This window comes from Perissodus microlepis, chromosome 1 (assembly GCF_051167445.1).
Source record: "Perissodus microlepis isolate ML-2025 ecotype Zambia chromosome 1, ASM5116744v1, whole genome shotgun sequence".
NCBI classification, from domain to species: Eukaryota; Metazoa; Chordata; class Actinopteri; order Cichliformes; family Cichlidae; genus Perissodus; species Perissodus microlepis.
This window is the reverse complement of record NC_140461.1, coordinates 14,678,051-14,701,679: the sequence shown is the minus strand read 5'-3', so window position 1 is coordinate 14,701,679 and position 23,629 is coordinate 14,678,051. Positions and strand designations below refer to the sequence as shown.

General features: G+C 38.4%; 1 protein-coding gene across 2 annotated transcripts; it reads left to right on the top strand.

Annotated features, from left to right (window-relative positions):
• Positions 1 to 144: 144 nt before the first annotated feature.
• On the top strand, positions 145 to 21,222 carry cnsta (consortin, connexin sorting protein a). 2 transcript variants are annotated; one of them, XM_084931182.1, is made up of 13 exons: positions 145 to 404; positions 4,693 to 4,779; positions 4,923 to 5,324; positions 7,377 to 8,095; positions 10,708 to 10,738; positions 12,538 to 12,624; positions 13,404 to 13,485; positions 14,339 to 14,360; positions 14,600 to 14,657; positions 15,420 to 15,976; positions 16,467 to 16,652; positions 17,868 to 18,021; positions 18,255 to 21,222. In XM_084931182.1, the coding sequence occupies exons 1-13, from the start codon at positions 248 to 250 to the stop codon at positions 18,461 to 18,463; spliced, it is 2,751 nt and encodes a 916-aa protein (XP_084787308.1). In that variant the 5' UTR covers positions 145 to 247; the 3' UTR covers positions 18,464 to 21,222. The 2 variants fall into 2 exon arrangements, with proteins under 2 accessions (XP_084787308.1, XP_084787299.1); XM_084931173.1 differs by having other exon boundaries at positions 149 to 404; positions 14,600 to 14,666.
• Positions 21,223 to 23,629: the final 2,407 nt, after the last annotated feature.

Below are 23,629 nucleotides of genomic sequence, written 5' to 3'. Positions count from 1 at the left end.
TGTTTTGTTTTGTTTTTTTATGGCAAAAAGCGTCAGTCTTTTTGTGCGCATACTTTTTCATCTATCACAATAACATAAAAATGTTAGCTGCTATTTCAGATATTTCAGGGGGATTTTTCTCATTGTGTAGGACGAGGTACAAGAGATTTTATTTTATTACCGAGTCTACAGTTCGATGCAGTCTGGTAGCTGTGGATGAAAACAAGAGCAGAAGATAGTGGATAGAACTGTGCTGTCTGTGCTAACAATGAAAAGACACGAGATGGCGACAATGCAGCACAGGCCCGACGATGACAGCGTTAGCAACGACCCCTGGCTGCTGCTGCCTGTGGGTGACAGTCTTCACAACATCTCCGGCAAGGTGTCAGATGTTAGTTTTTATCGTTCGGCCACCCTTTTCAGCCGTAAGTGTCATGTCTCTCTTCTGTGCCACCGCTGTTTCTAATGTCAGCTGATTTTAAAAGCTAGCTTACAAGCTCCTTTATGTAACGTAAACGTATGTGTGCGTTTCAAAGGTGATCTAATGTACTCTGCTTGCGCTAGCTGACGTTAGCTTAATAGCAACATGTACGAAAACCAATTTGTCACCTCAGCACCAAGTATCGATAGCAAACGGGTCTAACTAGTTACTGCATATTAACAGTCTGTGGGTCTAACACAAACAGTTGGTTATAAGCTGTTCTCATTTTCGAGCAGTTTGACGAAGCGGCACTAGCCCGCAATGAAGCGTAACGTTAACATCAAATCAAGTGTAACCATTGCCACCGAGCTAATTTACATTTAACGTGTGCTAGCCTGTCATCGAACCCATCTAATATTCGGTTAATTAACCAACTTACAATTGCTAATCAGTTCATTTTTACGAAGTCCGCGTCAAAACGGGAAGTGACTGTTCCTGTCTGCTGGCAGTTCATGTGCTCCACGTTATTTTCCGTCTTACCTGGATAACATTAGCTTAAATATCTGGGAGTATAATATTAACCAACTTGTCGAGCTAGGTTTAATTAGGTTAGCTGCTAACAACACATTGGTTAAAGCAGGCTCGTCCAACTCATTTTCACCTATAGGGCCACATATATACATATACAAATCGCTAAGGCGACCCAGACCTGCTTTTCCCCCCATGTAATCCGAGGAAAACGTATTAAAAAACAAATAAACGAACTAATGATCAATAGGATGCGATACGTTTAAAAAGTAAATGCATTGCAGACCAAAGTTTATCTAAAAAAATAAAAAAGGAACAAAACACACACATGTAGAGTTTTGTATTTAGAACTATTTTATTGTGCTGTTTATATTTCAAACAATTCATAAAAACCTATGGAAATACTTTTAACTTTCTATTTAGAAATAATACTAAGTAATAATTGCATCTTGATAAGCATTTTGTCTTTATTTAGCACCTTCAAAAATAAAAAGGTTTACAGGACAAGCTAGGAAACAAACGACAAATAAAACACTTAAGAAAAGATAAAAGGGAAACATGTGCAGCACAAACCTAAAGGGGAAATAGATGCAATTACAAATGAATAATAGGTAAAAAGCAAGTAGGTTTAAAAGCAAATAAAGGAATAATGAAGAAATTAAAAATGATAAAATGATAACTCATAGTGGGAAAAGCTTGCTTATAAAAAGATGTCATTTAGAGCAATTTAAAAGATGACAGTGAGGTTCTTGTAAAGAATAGTTGTTCAAACAGAAAAATCTCGATTACCCTTGTTGATCTCAGCCGAAATTGTGGGATGGCCAGAATGGAGGTTATGATGAGGGGTGTGTAGTGTCAGAAGATCTGAAATATACTTCTGTACAAGCTCGGAGCGGGCCTTCTTAAAAAAAGCCTTAAAGTCCATTCTAAAATTATTAACCAACAGGTAACCAATGAACGAAAGGAAATTATTACAATTCCATTGAAAATCTATCCAGTGGCCTGGGCTGGTCCCTAAAGTGTTTCAGTCGCAGGTCAAAGAGACTGCTGCCCTGCACTGGAAAACTGGCCAGCACTAATCCCCAACTTTTGGTGACTAGATGCATTTAGCTACATTGTATACAAAACCTATAGGTCAACATAATTGGCTATCTGCCTCCCCTGTCTCTATCACTGCTGCAGGTCTCATGTCTTTGCAGTGGTCCTTTCACAGGACAGGGTCTGTGTCTTCTTACACCTTTGTGTTTGTCCTTTTGGCTGAATTCCCTTTTCCGTTTGTCTTTCATAATTCATGGTCCCCCTGTGAAGTAAGGCCCAAACAAAGGAGGAGAGGATGGATGGTTTTATGGCTAAATGACTCAGTGGGAGAGGTGCATTAACAGATAGTGATTAAAAAAAGGCAACTCTTTTTTTTTTTTTTAACATCATCAGCTATCCATGTTTCTCTCTAGGTTGGTGATTGTTTTATCTTTTAATGCCTCAGATGTTTGTTTGAAGCATGAAAACATTAAGACCGTACATGGGCATTAACGCTGTATACCAAAGGGACATTCAGAGCTTTCAACAATTATGTAACAGCGCTGTTTGTGTCTCAGTGTGATTTTAAGGAGTTTTATTATTTTTAGAGATATTAAAGCACACTTTGTTTCCCATACAGAAGGTTTCTTTTCTTGATTAAATATACAGAGCGGATGCAACATAAAGACAAGGTGGTGCAGCATCCCATAGGATTTCACCTCTATCTGTAGAAAGCACATCGCGGTGCTGATTGGTTCACTCATGCTTCTTCTTTGTTACCATATTTTACACACACGTCCATGAGGAATTTCATGGAAGACGGGAATCAGAGTTATGTTTGGTGTGTCTATCCACGCATTCCCTTTTAACTCTCTAAATGTTTGGTCTTTGCCAGAGTAATGCAGAATTACAGGAAGAATAATTAGTGCTGCAGGAAACCAGGACAGCCTTATTCCACTGAGATAGGCTTTTATTAGCCATTTTGTTGAGGTTTGAGATTTTATCTTTCTGCTGAGTCAAAAAATTGTGAAAAATGTTGGTTGGTGACCAGAGGCAAAGTTGCTGCCCATCCAGTAATGCCTTAAGGGGAGCCATTTTTTTTTATATATATATATATGAAAATAATAAGAAAATTTGCTGAAAATTTCTTTTTGCTTTTTATCAGACTTTTTCTCTCGTAGTCAGTTTTTGCTCCTTATTCACACTTCCTGACTCTAGATCATCTAATAATGTCAATTTATCAGTACTTTTGCTCTGTGTGAGTTGTTTTCTCACAGTATTTGAATGCTGACCTCTTATGTTGACATTAAAGAGTATAGGTAATATCCAGAGATTGGTTGTATTGAGCTTGTAGTTGAAACACATGCCAAACAGGAAGGGTACGAAACAAGTATTAGAGGCTGTTTTGTTTGCAGACAATACTGTTATTTGTGGTCAAAACATGGCAAAGTAACAACAAATATATGAGTCACACATGCCTGTTTGTCTAGTTCCAGTCTAAAAATGCATAAGCTAGTAAAACTAAGTCGCCTGCCACTGTACATCGATTCAGAAGTGCATACAACAATAAACCAGAAATCTGTAAAACGCTGTCAGAAAGGGGTCATTCTTTTGGGCCATTTGTAGTGTTACTATTCTTTGGATTTCTCTGCAGCTTGATTTGCAGAGAAATATGTTATGGGATTGGGATATTTATCCTTTATTCCATTTGTTCCGGCTCTTGTGTAAATGTTATTGTGTCTTTTCTATTCTCTTTTTCTAGTCTGCGCTTGGTGTCTCAGTTGTTGTCCAATTTTAATTGGTATTTGAAGGACCGTCAGATTGTGAGATTTTTACACCTTAATCCTAATAATTTAGCATTTAAATCCCTAGTTGGGCATTTTTTCTTTCTAGAGTTTTCTCATAGCTGAAACCCAGATGTCGTGTTGTGGATCAAAACTGGTCACAGCACAAGGGCAATAAATGAACCATAGACAAACAAATTTGTAGTTTCCACATAGAGACCTAGAGGCTGTGTCTTACAAAGTGTGCGGTGTAGATCAGATTATTGTAATGAAGGAATTAAATGCAGCTGTATTTGTTTGGATGGCTTAATAACCAAATTATGTCATATTGTGAATGGACAGCAATGCGTCTTCTCTACGAACACACATTAGTATTACCAGCTTTTTCATTAATTCATTTTGAAAAAAAAAATATATAAACAACAACTTTAAGCTGCATTTATCCAGGTCTTTGTTCATCTGTTGCATGGCAAAAATAATTTGTCAGGCTGTTAACAGGCACCCTAAGTCTGCTCCTGATGTCAGCATTATAAACCCAGTGATACATGAAGTCTGTTACCTCAGCAGGACGAGAAGCAGGCCCTGGAAGAGATCTTGAGTTCAAGCCACCCAGTGGCAGGATACATTTTTATTTCTCTATTGAAGTTTTCAGCTTTTTTGTCAGGTTTTTGTCTCTTAAAGGGAACAGTCTTCCAACTCATATCATGTAATCGCTATGTAAATGAGTGTATTTGTTTGTACTCATCTAATCTACCACCGTACACGTAGGTGTACACAGGAGTGTTGCATCTGACGCATTCCTGTTTAAGCCGTATGGCTTGTTTGAATCTTTGGGAATGATGACAAACTTGTTTGTGTCTATCCCTTTGCCGTTCCTCGCTTTCACTGTCAGTGGAGTTTAACATGGTCTCTGCGTCTTTAACTTTATGCCTATTCTCTGTCTTGTCTCCCTTATCTCTGCAGGCTTGAAGAAGGGCTTGTTCCAAAAGGTGGCACTGGCCCTCAAACTCAAAGGTCAAGCATTGTTTGGGTGGAGCTCAATGGATCATGGTGATGAATGTTAAATTTTTTTCTTGTCCAACAAGTTCAACAAATTGGATGTGATGAACCAGTGTAGAGGTTAATACTGTGCAGAATTCAGTTGTTTTGTGTAAGAATTTCAGCTGATTTTTGATTTATCTTTATCCTCTTAGATCAGTTTGAGAGGGAGGGTGGAGCAATGTCACAGATTCAGGGGGGCGTGGTGGACCTCTGTGATAACCTACCCAACTCTGAAGCCCTCACTGCTCAAACCCGAAACCTCAATGAGACAAACACGCTCACGCAAACTCAAAGTGTCTCTCCTTCACAAAATGGGGATGAGGGAAGATGTGGTTCCATCCAAAAAATCGCTCTTAACAACAATGGGAAGGAAGAGGAAATAGGACTGGGAAAGGAGGGATGCATAGGAAGAAACCAAGAGAAGGAAGAGGAAGATGATATTGATGAAGCGATGAAGGAAGACGATGACGAGGAGGAATCGGCGGAGTCGAGCTGTTTAAATCGCTGCCAGTCTCCAGACACTCCCATGACAGACTCTTCATATTCAGAAACTGGTAGGAGACTCAATGAGCTGCACACATAATCACAGAATCTTATTTCTGTTCCTGAGAACAGTGTCCTCAGCCTTCACCAGGAAGGCACTTCAGGTCTAAACAGGATTCATCACAGTGGAGGCATCACTCAAGTAAAATTGGTAACGCAGCATGCTGCTGCTGGAAGCAAGACTGTAGGCAGAGGGAGTGACTAAATGAAAAATCAGAACAAAGAGGATACATTTTATTTATATTTTTTTGGGGGATTTTGCTGTCATTAGTCTATTTTTACAGATTTTTTTTCTATTTACTGTTAAAAATTATTATTAAACTTTAAAACCTGGCCACACTAATGTAAGTCAGTGTCTACTCCCAAAAGGTCAAATCACAGCCACTAGTATATCCTTCAGTTTGTTTAAAGTAGCTACTTAACAAATAATGAAAAAAATACAAAAATTCCAACATGTTAACAATCCAGGAATGTTTTTTTTTTTTAAGTTATGCACGTAATTGATTAAAAAAAATTCCAGTTTACAGTGTGACACGCAAATTAAGTATTATAAAAAGTAGTTATTTAATTAGAAGTGTAATCTAGTTTGTTAAATGTTTTCCTGCCTACAATCTCAGCATGTAAATGCTAGGTGTGCAACACTTCTTCACAAATGCTAACTAAACACTCAGTAATATTAATGTGTAGAGGCTGTGTTTGAAGTATTACTGCGTAACAATTCAAGAAGAATCCAGCGTTCTGCTCAGGATCAGGCTTACTGTTTAAATGCCTTTTGTGTAATGCATTAAGTGGTCAGCATATTGGATTGAGGTCAGTCTGTCTGGGGGTGATGATGTCATTGATCATGTAACTAGAAAAAGTGACTCAAGAAAGAGAACCTGAACAAATCTAATTGAGGGCGGCTGCATGTAGAGCGATGATGATGATGATGAGATAGCCTTTATTTGTCAGTTGCAGGTCTTTTGCCTGCCTTTTGCCTGAGGAGGGTATCTGAGTAGAGGAATAAGTTAAGAGAAAGACAAAAGAAGTAGAAGCCAAAATATTGAATCCCAAAATTGCTTAAATACAATAGAATAGATCAAATAAATAATGTTAAAAAATAGTATAATATATAAAACAAAACATGAAATAAGGGTAACACTACACAACAAGAGTTCAATTAAATAGAAAATTTAAAGGCAAGTAAAAGTAAAAATATTAAATAAAATACAAAACTTGTGTGAAAAGTGTAGTAGAATACAGTAAAGTGAAATAAATCAAATGGCTCACATTAAACAAAAGGAAATAAGAACTATGAAGTGTAGTAGACAGTGCCTTGGCCTTAACATTAGAGAATAGATGATCCTCTTCCAAATAGAGAGTAAGGCATAAGCACACTTAAAGTTTCTGCCACTGTCTGTGTCAAAACAGAGTAACACCAGTTGATAGCTCACAAGTTCACTCCTGTTCACTCCTGCATTGGCGTACACACACATGCTGCAAACACACAAACAGCTGTGTCGGCAAGCCACTGCAAAACTGTGAGCTTAGCACAGTTCCCATATTTACATTTGTGTGTTTATTGGTTGTAAGCCTTAAGGCCTGCTAGCAGCCAGCATTGACTTATCTACAACTGTGTGTGTGTGGGTGGGTGTGTTCATGCACTGATGGAATAATAACAGGGATAATATATTGCCATAATGTATTTGTATTATGTAAATTGTAGGGAAACAGTCTGTTTATATAGTTGCTTTGTAAGGATATAACAGTTCCTATAATGTCAATCATTAAATTTTAAGATGAAGACTCAGTTAATAAGATAATAATAATATGGTTGTCTTTAGAGTTAGAATTAAGATTAGGATTAGGGAAGAAGTCATTAGGGTAAGTCTCAAGGAACTTAATGTCTTCTGAAGTGATTAAAATATGACTGTGGTTATATACTCATAATCAGTTTGCTTCTCTGGAGGAACGTGTTGATTTTAAATTTCTTTACACACTGGCATATTTGCAGTTACTCAGTAATTGTCTGTTTTCCTCTTATCTTTCTTCCTGTTTGCTAATGTCTTTATTTACATCCACAGGGAGCATGTTGGAGAATCCTTATCCTTTTAGTCCTGGAACCAGTCCAGAGCCTACATCCCCAGTCATTCCAGCGGGCAGTCCAGAAACCGTATATCCCATCAGTTCAGTGGAATCGATCCAGAATGATGCTGAAATGGACACTCGTATGTCAAAAACTGGATCAGGTGCCTACTTCACGGCGTCTATCACCTGCACACATGGATCTGCTTTCAGTACGGGGCCGATGGATTGTACATCGCAAATATTAACCTCAGGCACTGAGCCTACATGTGTCACAGAAACTCCTAAAAGAATAGCAAAAAATACAAACTTCACTACAGAACAACTTACCTCATCCACGGAGCCTGCCTTAAACTGTGGGCCAAAAGGTGCTAGAGGGTCTACTGGTTCACATGCAGGATATAACACCTCAGCTACAGAGACATTTACGTTAACTGAGTTAGCAAAGTTTAACACTTCCACTGCCTCATCCGCTGTGAGTGCATCCCAAGAGCCCCTCAACTTCACCATGGGGATTACAACTACTGGAACAGACTCCACCTCCATCACAGGACCTTCATTATCAAATCAGGAATACATTACCTCCACTCCAGTGGCCACTTGTTTCTCAGTTCCCGCCTGTGCCTCAGGATCTATTCCAGGCTGTGCTCTGTTGGAGTCCCTTGAGCAGTTGGCACAAAGAGGCGATGACAGCCACCTTCCACAGTCCCTTCACCAGGTACTGCAAACACTACTGCCACTTACCATCACTGATTGTGTCTCATTTGAACTCACTGCTCTTAAATACTTTGTTGCTTTCTCTCATTCGAGTCTCTCTAAACTTTTGCTCTCACAGTTGTTAATAAATCACTCAACCTCATAATTGCAGTGGCACTTTGTACACTAAAGCAGGGGTGTCTTCAGTGACACACAAACTAAAATTCAGGTATGCATTTAAGTACACTAAAAAGCTTCATGCACAGTAGATAAACACACAAATCCTGAGTGTTTCTATCTTCATAGATGCTCCCTCACAGACCTGCATGATTGAACATGCGGCTCCTGGGGGTGTGTGAATGTTTGAATATTTCTGTCAGTTTGATTATTAAATATCTCTAAAAGGCACACCCAGCCTATTTTTACTTCCAGGCAAACAGGTGTCTACATCTGCGTTCACACATTCACTGGAGCCTCAAACTTTTTTTGACATCACTTCTTGGCAGTTGCAGTGAAGAAGCAGGTGGATCAAACATTAAGTGGCCTTTACCCTGCTAGTTACATAGTCCAAAGTTTGAGACTGATCACGCCCGTGTACGAATGGATCAGGTAAAGGTCAAAACCATTCACAGTGAGTAATTGGGGACCATTTGTTTTGCTTCCTACGAACAAAACAAACGAAAGCAGACGCAACAGATTTATATAGCAAAACAAATATCAGCTACTTACATCACCCGTATATTTCTTACTTCTCCAGATATCGGGGCATCTGGTGAAGTGATAAACTCGGTTTTTGTCATTTTCATCACTACTGCTTTGATCTGTTGCTCATACTGAGGCTGCTGGCTTGTGGCTGTTTCTGAGCTTTGGATAGCTTTCCTTTGATAGCCTCTTTAGTCTGATTAGGTTTGTTGGTACGAATGTTATTGTGGTGGTCGCCCTACACCTTAGTTTGGTGAACTTTGTGTCTTCGCTTACAGTGAAGAGCTTCCACAACATGTTAGTAGATGACTGTGAGTGTGTACACGACAATCACACATAAATGAAAGGGACTAGCATGCCATTGGACACGTGACGCTGACTGGCCGATCAGCAGTCAGGTCTGAGAATGCTCAGAATCTGCAAATTCAGGTCATTTGTTGGTCAATCAGGGCATCGCTACCCCTTTGGACTTGCTATGGAAAAGTTCCTAGGCTTTTCATGGGCGTGCTCACACTTAATGTCACTTCATTCATGAGCACACACCTTTTGTCTACATTACAAAAATAACACCCACTGGGAAAATGATTATAGAAGTTACTATTTTAAACATCTTAAATTTGTCTTTGTTCAATTTATAAACTATAAAGCCGCTCAAAGTTTTAGCTGCTGATTAAGATAAAACTGGATTGGCAAACTGAAAGGGTGCTTGAAGAGTGCAGTACTCCATTAAGTCCTTTACCCTATCCCATAATTCTAAAGAGCAATATCTGGTGTTGCCACAATGGTCATGCACCACTTTATTGGTTTTTGTGTTGCCCTGCTGACAGATCAACAGAATTACTAAAGGGGAACATACTCTGGCTTTGTTGGGGAGGGACAAATGGAGAAATGGCATAGCAAACATGCCTCTGTAGTGGGAGATTTACATCATTGGTGGTGTAAAAATGAGGGAGGGAGAGAAAGGCTGGGGTCATGAATGACTGCCAGCTTTGAAACCAGCGTCATTAGCATAAATATGAATTGTAGGACAACAAACAGAAAAGGAAAGCAGCGAGCAATGAGGAGAAAAAAATGAGGCTCAAAGTCTAAAGATGACTGTGTGTGTGTTAACCACAGAGAAACATCCTTGGAGTAATTTCTAGACAGTCCAGTATATGTATAATCTTTAAACGCTCTTTGTTTGGTCACAAAGTAGAACAATGAAAACTTAAGGAGAAGTATATTTTAATTATTTATGTCAGTGAATATGTTATATATTAGTCATAATTGATGTTGGGACAAATAAATCCATTTTAAATTGATCCGTATTTTTGGTGCAACAGATGGTTATTTGCAGAGGAGACTGGAAACAGCTTTAAACTCCTCTTGTATCTAAACCATCCCGGCACAGTTACCTAGAAAAGGTCACTGAGTCGTCACCACCCCACACTTCATTAGAAATGCGAGAGCTTTTTGTGCCCTCCTTTCCTCCTCCTCCTCTCGCGCTCTCTCTTTCTCTTACACACTTCTCCTGTTCTGTTATCAGCTGAACAAGAGACACTGAAAAGAGGTAGAGTGTCGACCATGGTCTCTCGTTTTTTCTTCCTTGCTGTTTTTCTTTTCTCTCTCATTTTCACTCACTTGTGTGACTGACCTAACAGCTTACTTTGTTGTGTGTCACAAAGAGCAGATTATATGTTTTTCTTCATTGGCATGGTTAATGATTATAGAATTTATTGCTGCAGTAGAAGGACAGCTCTGTACTGTATTGTGTTTCTAAATTACATATTTGTATAATTTTTTTTCTAGTTTTCTATATGGAAATTTTTGACACTTGTGTCATGTTGAGGAATCCCTCTACGTGAGGATTAGTTTCAGTCTGGTTTTAAACCCCAATTTAACCCGTTTCCTCGACATGCACTTTATTAAAAGCTGTAATCTCTCTCTCTACAGATTGCTGAGGCCTTTGTCCTTCATGGAGATTGTATCCTTGTGGTCCTGTTGGTGTGTTGATGGGGTGGCCAAGATTTTATTTTGACTTGTGCAAAATGTTTCTCACACTTTTCTCCTGTGTGCTTCTTGCCTGCTTGTCCGGGCAGATGTGACTCAACAGTAAGAAGGAAGGAAGAGACAGATTAAATGAGGCAAAAATGAAAAGAGGAAGTGTGGAGGAATCAGAGTGAAATCGTGCTTAAATCTGAGCTGGCTTTCAAAGAAAGCCTTAAGGTTTACGAGGTAGATAAACACAAAGAAAGATTAGCTCCAAATTTTAAACTTCAGTCACCTTTCATGACATGACAAGAAAAATGTAATGTAATGCTGGAAGAGTATACTTTTCAGAGAAGGACAGATGAGTTTTTACTAGTTTACATTTTTGCATTGTTTTTACAAGTTATTTATGAATAAATGGGAAGTCTTTCACCATCTTTCAGTCTTTCATTTAGTAATAATTTTTTATTGACCTCAGTCTGCTGCACATGCAGCTCACACATTTGAAGTGGGAAATCCCAAATTCTGAGTCATAATTTTCAATGGGAACACCCACTTGGGTCAAATTTCCCACTCATGAAGTTATAGCATCTCTACCAGCCTCCCAACTTCACAAAACTTGTCATCTGGGCTACCATTGCTGTGTATTTGTGCCTCTTCAAAGAAACCGTATACAGAGCACTGACCAGGCTCTATCTGTCAATGTGCTGCATCCAAGTTTCTAAGCACAAACATACTATAGAGTTAGAAAAACTATAGCATTGTAATTCTAATTCTAATTGGCTGATCATTTTTACGCTAGTGCATGACGCCATAAGATTTTTGAGGGATAAGAAGAGTACTTTTAGTTAAAAAAGAAGAAGAAAGAAGCAAGTTTCGCCACGTGTCAGCCATTTTTATGCTTTTTTCTAGTTATTGAAGCATTTGTGAAATGACTTTAATTTCAATGGTCGCTGTGATATAAAACAGCATATTCAGAATTCAGAATCATTCAAACCTGATTAAAAACCACTTAAATTTCTTTTTTGCTAATTTTGCAGCAGTGGAACTTCTACTATTACTACAGTTTAATTTCAGGATTGTTTGAGTGTCAAGTCTGTATTTTATAATTATGTTTTCTTCATTTTCTTGTCTTTTTTTTTGCATACTCATTGAAAATGCTCATTATGGTTGCTTATTATTGTAGTGGTTCATTGTGCAGACAGTTGGCCTGTTTTTCAAGACGTGGACTGTATAAGTTCATGTACACAGTGAATACTTCACCGACAGAAAACTCAAAAATGCACTTGGAGTCAATGACGATTGAGTGTAAAACAGTAAGAGGAAGATGAAAGGCAGAAGAGCATGACTGAGAAAGAACTGGAGGTTTAATCTGATGAAAGATACACAGTGGGAGGGAAAACCAGAAAGAGTCAAAGAGTAGGGAAGCCAGCTTAGCTATGTCATGCATGTATAGAGGGTTAGTTAGAAAGAGAGAGAGAGAAAGCATTGAGCCACGTCAAAGAAGGATTGTGTTTTCGCTGCTCATATCCATAAACATGAGACAGAATCGTGCACTGCGTTCCCCCTCTGTCTCTCGTGGCCTTCCTCTCCTTCCTCCGCTCTCTGTCTCTCTGTCGTCCTTTTTTTTTTCTTCAGAAATACCCTTTTGTCAACTCTAATGGTTTTCAAACAGATAGCCACAAGAGTTTAAAAGTTACTGCAATTTTCAGCGTTCCCAGTGTGGTGTGATGATGTGCATGTGTGCCATTTTGATTTACTTATTTTTTACATTTCTTAACCTGTGGTGTTCAGACCAGCGGGCGTTATGGTGCATCCAGCTAGAGAGAGACTATCACCAGAGAGTATTGGATAACCTGAATGCACTTCAGCAGCAGTGGGGTAACACACACAATGCACACACCTGTTGACCTGTAGTGTCATGCTAGTAATAAACACTTTCTTCAATCATAAGCATCAGGGAAGAAGCTGTGATGAAGTAGTGCTCATAATATTTAAAAATGAACATCGAGACATGCAAGGTTGCTGTATTACTGAATATTGTGTTTGTCACTGCATGCATCAACAAGCATGCTTAAAACAGCCTCACAGTATGATTTAAAGTCCTCATAAGAACAGGTCTTGCCACTCAGGAGCCATGTTGGTAATGCCTCTGAGCAGTGCTTTAGGCAGACTCATCTAAAAAAAAAAAATGGGAAGAGAGCTGTAATTTAAATTGGCGTCTTTTTAAATTTAAATCTATGTCTCATTTCACTAAAGCATTTAAACTTTTCGAAAGACTTAGCTTTTCTAACGTATAAGTACACTTATCTGCATATTTAATACAATATGGTGGATTGTACAGAAGTGAAGGAGGTTCTTGAAAGGGAAGCAAAACATTTTCATGAACATTAAAAAAAGTCTAGTTGCCCTCAACCTAAGCACTGAAGAGTAGGCACACATGTGTCCTGGTTGAGCTGAGCAGGAGCATTGTCTGTACTGTCATGGAATTTAGGAAACCTCAGTCATATACAGTAATACATATTTAATATAGATTCAGTCACCATAATATCAAGTCACATTTAGAGTTATAAGCCCGTTTTTATTTGTTTTCTTACGTAGCATATATTGCTAGTAACACGCTGGTACTAACTCTATCTCTGTGTGTTCTTCCATCTTAGAGAGTCAGTTTAAAACGACGCCCTCTGACCTGGCAGCTCAACATCTGGACAGTCTTAAACACATTTGCCAGACACACAATCGGTCAGTATGCACTTCTTTTCATGATATTTGTATTTTTAGCTTCGTCTTTGATGTCATCTAAACTAGGTGTTCTGTTTAGAACTACATCAGCCCTGATTGATCTAGTCAGCTAAGTCTAGACGATGCAATGATGTCACAAAAACTCAATAACAACACAGCCAGTACACGCAGTACAATTCACAATACAATTATCAGTTGATTCCAAATCAGAGGCGCAGACATTATTACCATCTGCGCCTCTGTGATAATGAGTGTGTGTTTTGTTTGAGTTCTTTTTTTATTAGCGGAGGACTGTGTAAAATATGTCCTGCAGTGCTATTGGCTCATGCAAGTGTCCCTCACCAGAGAAATGAAACCCCTTCTTGCTGTTTCCTTTTTTACTCAGAGTAGAATGCTTGCAGGACACACAGCCTTTTGCATTATATGACTGTGTATGTACGTGTCTGCTTGAATCACTATGAGCATGAATATGTTAGTGTGTGATGTGCACTGCAGTGATAGATAAAACATATGGCCCCTGTCCGCTGCTGCTGCTGCACTTTCAGACATTTGAGCCATCACACTGCTAGGGTTTCACTCTGCTTAACACACACACACACACACACACACACACACACACACACACACACACACACACACACACACACACACACACACACACACACACACACACACACACAGAAGAACATGCAGTATTACTAACACACGTTGTAATAGCAAGGGAAATGTGTCCAGGCTAATATTAGACTGAGAGTAGAGAAGGGTCATCCATATTTTGCCTTTTCATTTACTAAAAACAAGAACTAATCGTCAGTGCTCCGTATATCTTTGTTTCTCTCCTTTTTTTTAATAGACCAAGGAGTAGAGATGCTGAGGTAAGACATTTGTAATTTTTGGTATGTGTGTCAGTGACAGGTAGCGAATGTGCAAATTGTGTGTATTTTGCACAGACTGAGCGATATCAGTGAAATATCCATTTTATGTATTTAGGGCGCACATTGTCGTGTTCTGTGTTTAATTTGTAACATTGATCAACAATACAATGTTAAATAAAGTTACAAATTACACATGTATTATTTTTTTAATAAGAATTTGTGTATGCGGTTTCAAATAGTGTGCTTCTCTGAACTTCGTGAGAGCTGAATTTGAAGAAGTTGGTGCTCTGCATTCATGTACGTCAGGTCAGTGACTATTAGCTGCATGGTTATAATTTAACTTGAATGCTGTTTGGTATTAAGCTATGATATGAATAACCACTGTTATGTTGCTAGTGGCTCTCTTTAAATTCTCTTTAAAGTATTATTCTTAACTTACTGTTGTGTTATTAATAAGACATTAGGGTAAAGTTTGGCCTAGTTTAACTTTTTACTGTGTGAATTTCAAAAAGTGCGTGTGTGTGTGTGTGCGTGTGTGTGTGTGTGTGTGTGTGACATACAAGTGTTTCTATCATACAAGTGTTCCCATTTTTAGGATTTCTTTTCTTCCTCAAACATTTTGAAAGCAGATTAAATTGTAAAAGCAGAAATCTCTATTCTGCTTCTACTGTGTTTCAAAAGGTCCTAGGAATTAATTTAAATTTAAAAACTGTCATTTCCAAAGTATTGACATCATCCTATTGAAAAGAGAGAAACTGGACATAGTTGCGATTGTGACACACTCAAACAGGAGATACAATGCAAGGATAAAAATGTTGTTATCAGATCAAGAAAACCTGTTTAGTGTAGCTGTTGTTGAATTCTTGTTGAAGAAACAATTACTCTAAGGTAAAAAGTCAGATACAAGGAGCTTCCACTTCAGTATACACTTAAAGTCTATTCTTATTTAAGAGTATTTATATTAGTTTATTAGAGGCTTTGGGTTGGTCTTAAGTTGGTTTTAAGGTTACTGATGCCTGGTTTTATTCATTTCTGTTAAAACTGTGTTCTCTGATGCAGACCATCAGGTTGAAGGAGGGATGGAGCAAAGAGCCGAAGACACCTCTTGTTCAGTCATGCCCTCCGTTAATTTGACTGATGGTCTCAGTTCCCCTGAGATCTCCGGCAAGGACAGGGAACACCCACCAATGGAGTCAGAGGGGAGAAATGGTTTCCATGGATCTCAGCTCACTGATGAGCAAGGCAACGACAGAGAGGGAAGAGAGGCAGAAGGAGGGGCAGGATGCACCATTTCAGGAAACGGGCTGCACCCCTCTACAGCTGAAGAGTTGGATCAGTCCAAACCTGCAGAGCAGCAGGGACAAGATTTAGGTCCAGCACAGGAAACAGAGGCAGAAGAGCAAGAAGAGGGGGGTGACGTGGAAGAGGCAACGGAGGCTTTGGAAATGGAAGATGAGGGAGAGGAGGAAGAAGGGGAAGAGAAGAAAAGGGAAGGGGTGTCCTCCGTGAGTCAGAAAACTCTCCCAGTAGAGACTGTGTGCAGCAGGGCAGAGGTGGAGATACAACAGCTGTATCAGGATGCCCGAGCTCAGGAGAGGCTACATGTGGAGACGCAGGTATATATGATTTTGGCTACTTAAGACTCACTTCATTTAGCTTTAACATATTTTTATTAAATATATTTAAAGAAACAGTTAAAGGAACTACACAGTTCAGTCAGTATCTGTTATTAATATTATCTAGGAGTTCCTTGTTTGGTTGCTAAAATGTATCACTGTTAAAAGGCCCAGTCAGTACCTGTTTTCTTCCGTTGATGAAGTTTGCATTGCTTTTGGTACTTTGTGTTGGCCAATTCAGTTTCTGTATTTTCTAAAATAAGATCAAACATGAAAACCTGTTTTAATGCAAATGCAGCCTCCTTTGTCTTTGTTTATGGGGACAATAGTATTCAAAAACAAAACAAATGGAACAGTTTTCACTGCTTTCATAGGCCTCAGTCAGTGTTACAGCAGAGTGTGTTACACCAGAGAGCAGAGCAACAAAATGGATTACAGCTTCATAACTGTATATTGACATTTAAGTTATATCTGTATCCTATTACTGCAGGAGAGCACTAAAGCCTCCCTGCACCACGAGGTAACCCTTCCTCACGAGGCTCACGTGAAGCAGCCGGAACCACATGCAGAGAGGAAGGAAGTGGAAGAGGAGGAGGACTATGATCTAGACCAAGCTGACATCATTAGAGAAGCTCCCTCTTTGGATGCAATGGCAAAACTCATCACTGTAGAGGAGGTGAGTACATGTTGTTAGTAGATTCACTATTTCCTTATGTCTTCAGTGACTTTGCATGGACTGTATATTAAAGATGGACATGGCGACCATCAAATCACCCCCTGCTTTTTGAGATCTTGATTTGATGAAACCAGCGCTGAGCAAATTTGGAAAACAGTGTGGCGTATTATAAGCATCAGTTAATGCTAGCAAGTTTAGTTTGATAGAATGTACAGATGCATTGCACACATACAGATGCCTTTGTACATTGGGTTATGTAATATACAAATGTAATGCTGGCATTTAACTTAAATTGGATAATTTTTGGACACTCTGTTAGTCCAATAGGATGAAAAGAAAGGCATGTTATTGTCATGTAATTCCTATCATTCAAATCAGCAACTTAACTTCTCCCTAAAGGCTGAATTTAAAAAATGCATCTGTGTTCAGTGTTATTAAAGGTTAAATTAGGTGGAAACACCAGGCTGTAAACAGATTTTGTCTGCTGGACATTTTACATTCTCATCTGTGTGGATTGACTCAGTTTGTGTTTGCCCTTCTAGGCCCTCCATTATCAGAGGCATGTTGCTATGTTGAAACAAAGCTAATGCCATTGCCTAACCATTACTGATACCCATGATGGATTTATTTTGTTGATGTGAAACCCAGTTTGACATTTAACTACTCTCCACCAAGAAAAAACAGAGGCAGTAGTGAGGGCAACACCTTGTTATGTTTTTTTTAGTTTGATTTAATACAATGTCTTTTTGTTCCAGCACCAAAAATAATGCATATAAAAATAAAAACTGCTTATCTGTGGGGGTGATATGAAAAGAGACATTTATCATTCATGGCAGAATTGTAACATTTGACCTACATGAACCACACCCTTTTGGATGACATAATTATTACCTCATCGATAAGTACAACTGCTGGATGAAAATTAATTTGCCACTGTAATCTATATTTGAACAGCTTTTGCACTGTATTTGGCAACATCTAAGCTCTAATGTGCTTAACTTCTGTCACAAGGAAGCACTGACAAAGAGGTTCAAAACTCAGCACTGCTGATTGTGTGGTGTGCTGCCACCTGGTGGACATGGCTGGTGTGGTGCACGCTCTGTAAGACTCAGTCTGAGAGTATGAAAAGATTTAATGATGTAAATATAAGTTGTGCTTATACTGATTGATGTGTCTACCCAGGCTAACATTTCTGGTTGTTCTTATGTTTCTCAGGTATCACCCGCCTCTGGCCTTGTCTCCATATTAAAGAAGCGAAAGGTCTGCGTAGACGACGTGAGTGCTTCTTCTAGCTCAGACCCTCGACCTGAGAAACCCACTGCCAAACGACGTGTCCGCTTTAAAGTTCCTGATGACCACTATGAGCCTGGTATGTTTTTTGTCTTTTATTGTTGACGGTTAAAGTTTCGTATCGCTCTATAAACACAGAAATAGTGTAAGAGAGCAGTGGCTGCATTTCTAATACTGGACAGGTTAAATTACACCAGCTGTGGCAGTCCATTGTGAGAGTGTTTAAAATAGTTGACGAATTCCAGCAAATTTCCAGCACACATTAATCCTGTGTATTTATCTCTATAACTCTCTGTATCTCTTTCTCTGTAGATGTCGGCAGTGGCGACTCCTGCCTGCTTCTCTTCCTGCTTTGCCTGGTTACTGTTTTTATCAGTGTGGGGGGCACCGCCCTTTACTGTGCTTTGGGCGATGCCCAGTCTTCGGTCTGTCAGGACTTCTCCAGAAATGCAGACTTCTACATTAACCAGATACAGCGTGGGATAGCTCAGATCCAACACTGGTTTGCTCCTGGGTCATAGCAGAAAATGTGGAGCCACTGACCTTAGTGTTTGTCACTGTAGGTTCAATGTAGTCTCTGCTACTTCCTGAAACAATGTTTTTGTGGTCATGGTGCCAGGCAGTCCCTATTTATCTGTTATTTATCTGCGGAAAGTGACTGTTATTGTCTGAACATCTATATCAGATACAGCTGGCGTTTCTAAGCCTGCTCCACTGCATTTTTAATGCTCTGTGACTACAGATCCAGAGTTCACTCAGTCATAGGTCGAATGTCTCTTTAAAACACTAGATTGAAAAGGTGATCAGACAGAGTGAGACTGCAAAATAACGTTGTCAGTTTTATTTCTGAACAGAAAAATAACTGAACTGCAGCCCTTCACAATCTTTTCCAAATTAAATATGTACTAATTTATCAAGCTAAAAATAAAATTGCAGAGAGCTAGAATACTTCCATTTAAAAAATTACTGACAGATAATCAACCATGACTGGATACAAACTTGCTCACACTGCTCTCCCAAAATCAGTTCCCTGAGACACGTAACACATGTAAATGTAAATATTGCATAGACACACATGCAGTTTGTTAACTAGGGAGCACATAGATGCCCTCGACACACTGCACAAATGGGAAGAGGCCCAGTGGGTATTTTTAATAACATTGCAACCACTGCTGTTGCTTTTATTCTTTTATTCTTTCTTTCTTTCTTTCTTTCTTTTTTAAAATTTTATCAAGAACAAATTTTTCTGTGGTCTCCTACTTGGAATGAAATCTTTATGTCTTAATTATGTCTTAAAGTTTTGAATGAATGTATAGATATTTGAATATTGTCAGAAAATATGCTGAGAGGAAGGGGTATTTTGGTATTTGTCATAACTGAGCTGCTAATGGGAAACAGTCACATCAACTATGTTCTATTAGGAAAATAGCATAAATCAGTCAAAAAAATGACCCTCCTGACCCCCTCCGACCCCCCTCACATGTCCTTTTTATTGCATTGACTTTAGTGTATTTAAATGAAGGGTAAGCAAAATGTTTGCCTTCATGCTATGAATGAAAAATGTAGATATATATTGTGAGGGCTAAAAATGGTGGGGAAATAGGTTCAAAATTATTTGTTTTATCTCTGTTTTTCAAGCACCTGTAACTTGGAAAATATTCAAAGTTTAGAGGTAAAATTTTGAATGCCTTTATCAAATATGCTAAAGTTATTGTAATTGAAAACCTAAAGGTGTTGTTTTGGGTTTGTTTTTTTTCATGGATTGAGTCCTGCATCTTTGTTAGCTGTGCAGCTTTCTATTTCTCCTTGTACATATTTGATGTGGTTGTCCTGTTGCCACCCTCTTCTGTGTAAAATACCAACAGCGGGTTAACAGTGAGCAGACATCAGTTTACGGACTTAATTGAGGCAGATCTGTCACTGTGTAGCACATGTACAGAAACACAGTGCGCCTCTGTACATATTGTTGAATGGATATCTAACTTGTTGCACATAAGATCGGTACAATTTTTTTTAAAGATATTGCAATATTTCTACAGGCATTATTCTCTCAGTTCTAAATGCAGACTTGATTTAATAAAACAAAATATCCACTAAATATTTGCACAGACCACTTGAACAGAAAACACTCGACTGCTAAGTGGGTGTGGAAATATTTAAGTAAACAAGGAGACCTTTTTATAATTACGTGGAAAACAATAATTGCTCAGTGTATGTAATTTGTTCAGGCCTTGGTTTTGATGGGATCATATGAAGCACTGTCTGCCTGTGTGTTTTTAGGGATTCTGGGCATCTCTGTTATCTTTTCAGGGTTTTTTTTTTTTCCTATTTTCCAAAATAACTTAACTACTCTCAGTCTTCCGTAATAGTCCACTAGATAACATTTTTGCCATTTCAGTTGATGACTTTGAGTCCTGGTTTGACATGGAGAGAAATTTGTGAATGAAACCAACCCTTTATTCTCACACCCCAGTGCTTTAACTCTTATGTTCTGCTCATTGTAAAGCACATTTTAGTCTTACTGAAATCAGTTTTACAGCTTAATTTCAATTTTGCCTTGTTATTTCAATGTGTACATGCAATGTTTGGTGTTTTCTTTATTGGTTGTTTTTCTTTTTGGTTATTGTAGTAGTGGATGCCATAAAAGTCCTGGAAAAACCACATATCCTAAAATCTTTTCAGGAAGTGAAGAAAGCAAATCTCTGTTTAAGGCGGACAATTCGATTCCTACCTTACCTAAGCATCCCTAATAGACAAAACAATATTCTCTGTCCTTTATGTCACTCACAAAACCCTGATGATTGATTTTTAAGGATATGGGGATATTTTTCCAGGACATAGGGGGTAGCAGACTCACTCTTGTTTTTATTTGCACATGTCATCTGGCTGGTTCAGATGATGATCGCTCAGAAATCATCTTATTTAATCTTTCAGATGAGTTTAATTATTTATAATTACAATAAAATTAGGGATTTCATATGTAAGTGGCTAAGAGAAACAAATGCATCTTTTTTCCCCTCCATGTTGTCAGCTTGCATCAGATTACCTGATTCCACAGAAAAATGTATTCCCAAATGCTTCTGAACACCATCATCTAGGCCGAAGATTGTTTCTGTTTTTATTATTTTGCCCCGCAGTTTGTGCTACTGCTGTCAGTATCCCCTTTTTGATGCAACGATTGGTACAGATGTTTCATCTGTAAGCATGATATGAATAATCATGTCTTTTTTTCCCCTGTTGGTTTTGCAGAAAAATCTTATAAAACAGATGAATGAAATTCCACAGTTGTGTGCATGAATTTTGTCCCACTAAAAACATTTTTATGGATCATTTGAGTCTCTTATTTTATTCTCACAGATTTTTGTTTTTGTTTAAAAACAAAGAACATCTCTTCCTTGTTAGGCCACATGTTATATTCATTTAAAAGAGTTTTTATGGGAGCTTCCATCTTTGGCTTCTTTTTTAAGGAGAACAACAAAATGCTAGTGTGCCAGATGTGGTGAAAGTTTCTCCATTTCAATAAAATAACTAAACAAATAATAACAATAAGTGTTTATCTCTATGTTGTAACAATAGTTAATTTTTAATTTTATTTTATTATAAATTCATTAAAGTTTTCATGGTCCCAAATTGCACATAGAAGCAATATGTATAGAGACACCAGTCAAACCAAAAGGTGTTTTTCTTTTTAAAAATATGCACACATACACCGGTTGCTTATTTTCATGCAACTTACTGCTTATTTAAAACGACATTAACATAAAGCTAAAGGCATCACGCTCTTCGGCCGTTAAAGGACAAACTAGATCAACCGTTTTCATAGTTTGCTAATCCTTCTTTTAGCTAGTTGAGCTCAACAAAAATGGAGGAAACTCGGGAAGAGGTTAACGTCAGAAACTTTTGCAGAAACTGGAGGAACTGCTGCAACTATGTTTTCCAGAACAAATTTATGTTTGCGAGTTTGGCGGCTGTTGTCCTCGGTGAGTTACACTTGATTTGAGACTGTTAACATGCTCTAGCTAACTTTCTTTAAAACAATATGGTAGTTAATTAGGATTTGTGGAACACAGTTAACAAAACAACCACAAAGTCATTTTTAATATTTGTGCTTTAACAACATTAATTTATTAAACCGATTTTCTAATACAAGGTGAAAATTGTTTATACAGGTAACCTCAACAACTAAACAGGCCTTTTTGCTGCCTACACCTTTGGTTGCTGGGCTAATCAAGCCTCACTGTGTTAGCTGGGCCTCCTAGCACTGCTATTTCTGATATATTATTATTATTATTATTATCATTATTTGCACCCCCAGAGTTTAAAGGGTGCCTTGAGATTTTTTTTCCAGTTTTGTAACATGCTTATAACAAACTACGGTAACTGCTAGCAGTGCTGAGAGTTAGCCACAAAATAACTGTGGGTGTAACAGCACCATCCACTGGACCTGATCTATGTGACCCCAGATTTTATCAACAGGAATGGACACTGAACAGATCCTCCACACACATGGGATGTTTTTTATTCCTTTATTTGTGAAGTATACACGGAAGTACAACAACAATATAACAATCCAAAACAGATCTACACTACAGACATATCTACAGTTTACTAGGCATAATCATCTTTATCTTAAATAAAATATTGGAGGTTGAAGAAATGGGTTAAAAATACAAATAAGAAAATAAGAGTAAAATTTGGTAAATAAAGCTTGAACACTAACAAGATGTACAAAACAAAGGCTGGTTCATTCTTTTAAAAAAGTTTTATAGTAGTGGAATGGACAGTGTCATATAATCTTCTGCTCCTGTTGAGCACAGTGTATCAGCAGCAGGTTAATTCAGTGGAGAATATTCATCTTCAACTAGTATGTAGGAAACAGATAAATGACAACACACATCCCCTACAAGGTGTCTTTTTAACCAACAATTATGAATTGTATTATGTAAGTCATGTATAAGTATTATAAGTCATTAGTACTTTTTGTCAGTAAAGAAGTAAATGTTTGTAATCAAAAAAAACAAATGTTGGCAATGTGTTTGGTTTATATTCTGTATTCTATGGTATTGTTGCGTTTTTGGCTCTTGTTTTGGCTTCACTATTCAACTTTCTCCAGTTTTTCTCAGATTTTTCCCCTTTCTCTGATTTCTGCCTCCTCTCTCATGGTCCTCCTGCCCCCATCTGTCCACTTATCCATCTGTTTTCTGTTGCTCATTGAGGTCTGGGTTCCTCTCCAAAGCCAGCTCCTCCAGCTCTCTTGGATGGACACCAATCCATTTCCTATCCAGCTGGGAGACTTAATCTCTCCAGTGGGGGGGAGGGCATCTGACTTCAACCACTGCTCAATCCACAAAGCAACAAAACCCTATGGCTCCTCCTGTAGGTGGTGGGCCCCCACGAGAACGTATGTGGCTAATTCAGGCTGAACCTGACTGGGTCCCATTGGTTCCCCGGCACCATGTCCTCTAATGGAGAGCCTGATTACCGCCACAGAAGAGGCAACAATCTGGCAGAAAAGACTGGAAAACCTGCCAATGGGTGGGCAAACCAAAAGGCTGCCCCACTTCTCTACCTGAGAGACGACAGAGAGCGAGAAAGAGAAAAAAAGGGGAAGACAAGCCCAAGCACGAATTATATTTAGAAGAAATGGTACAATAGCTTATTAAACACTAATCCAAAAGCAAAATAAT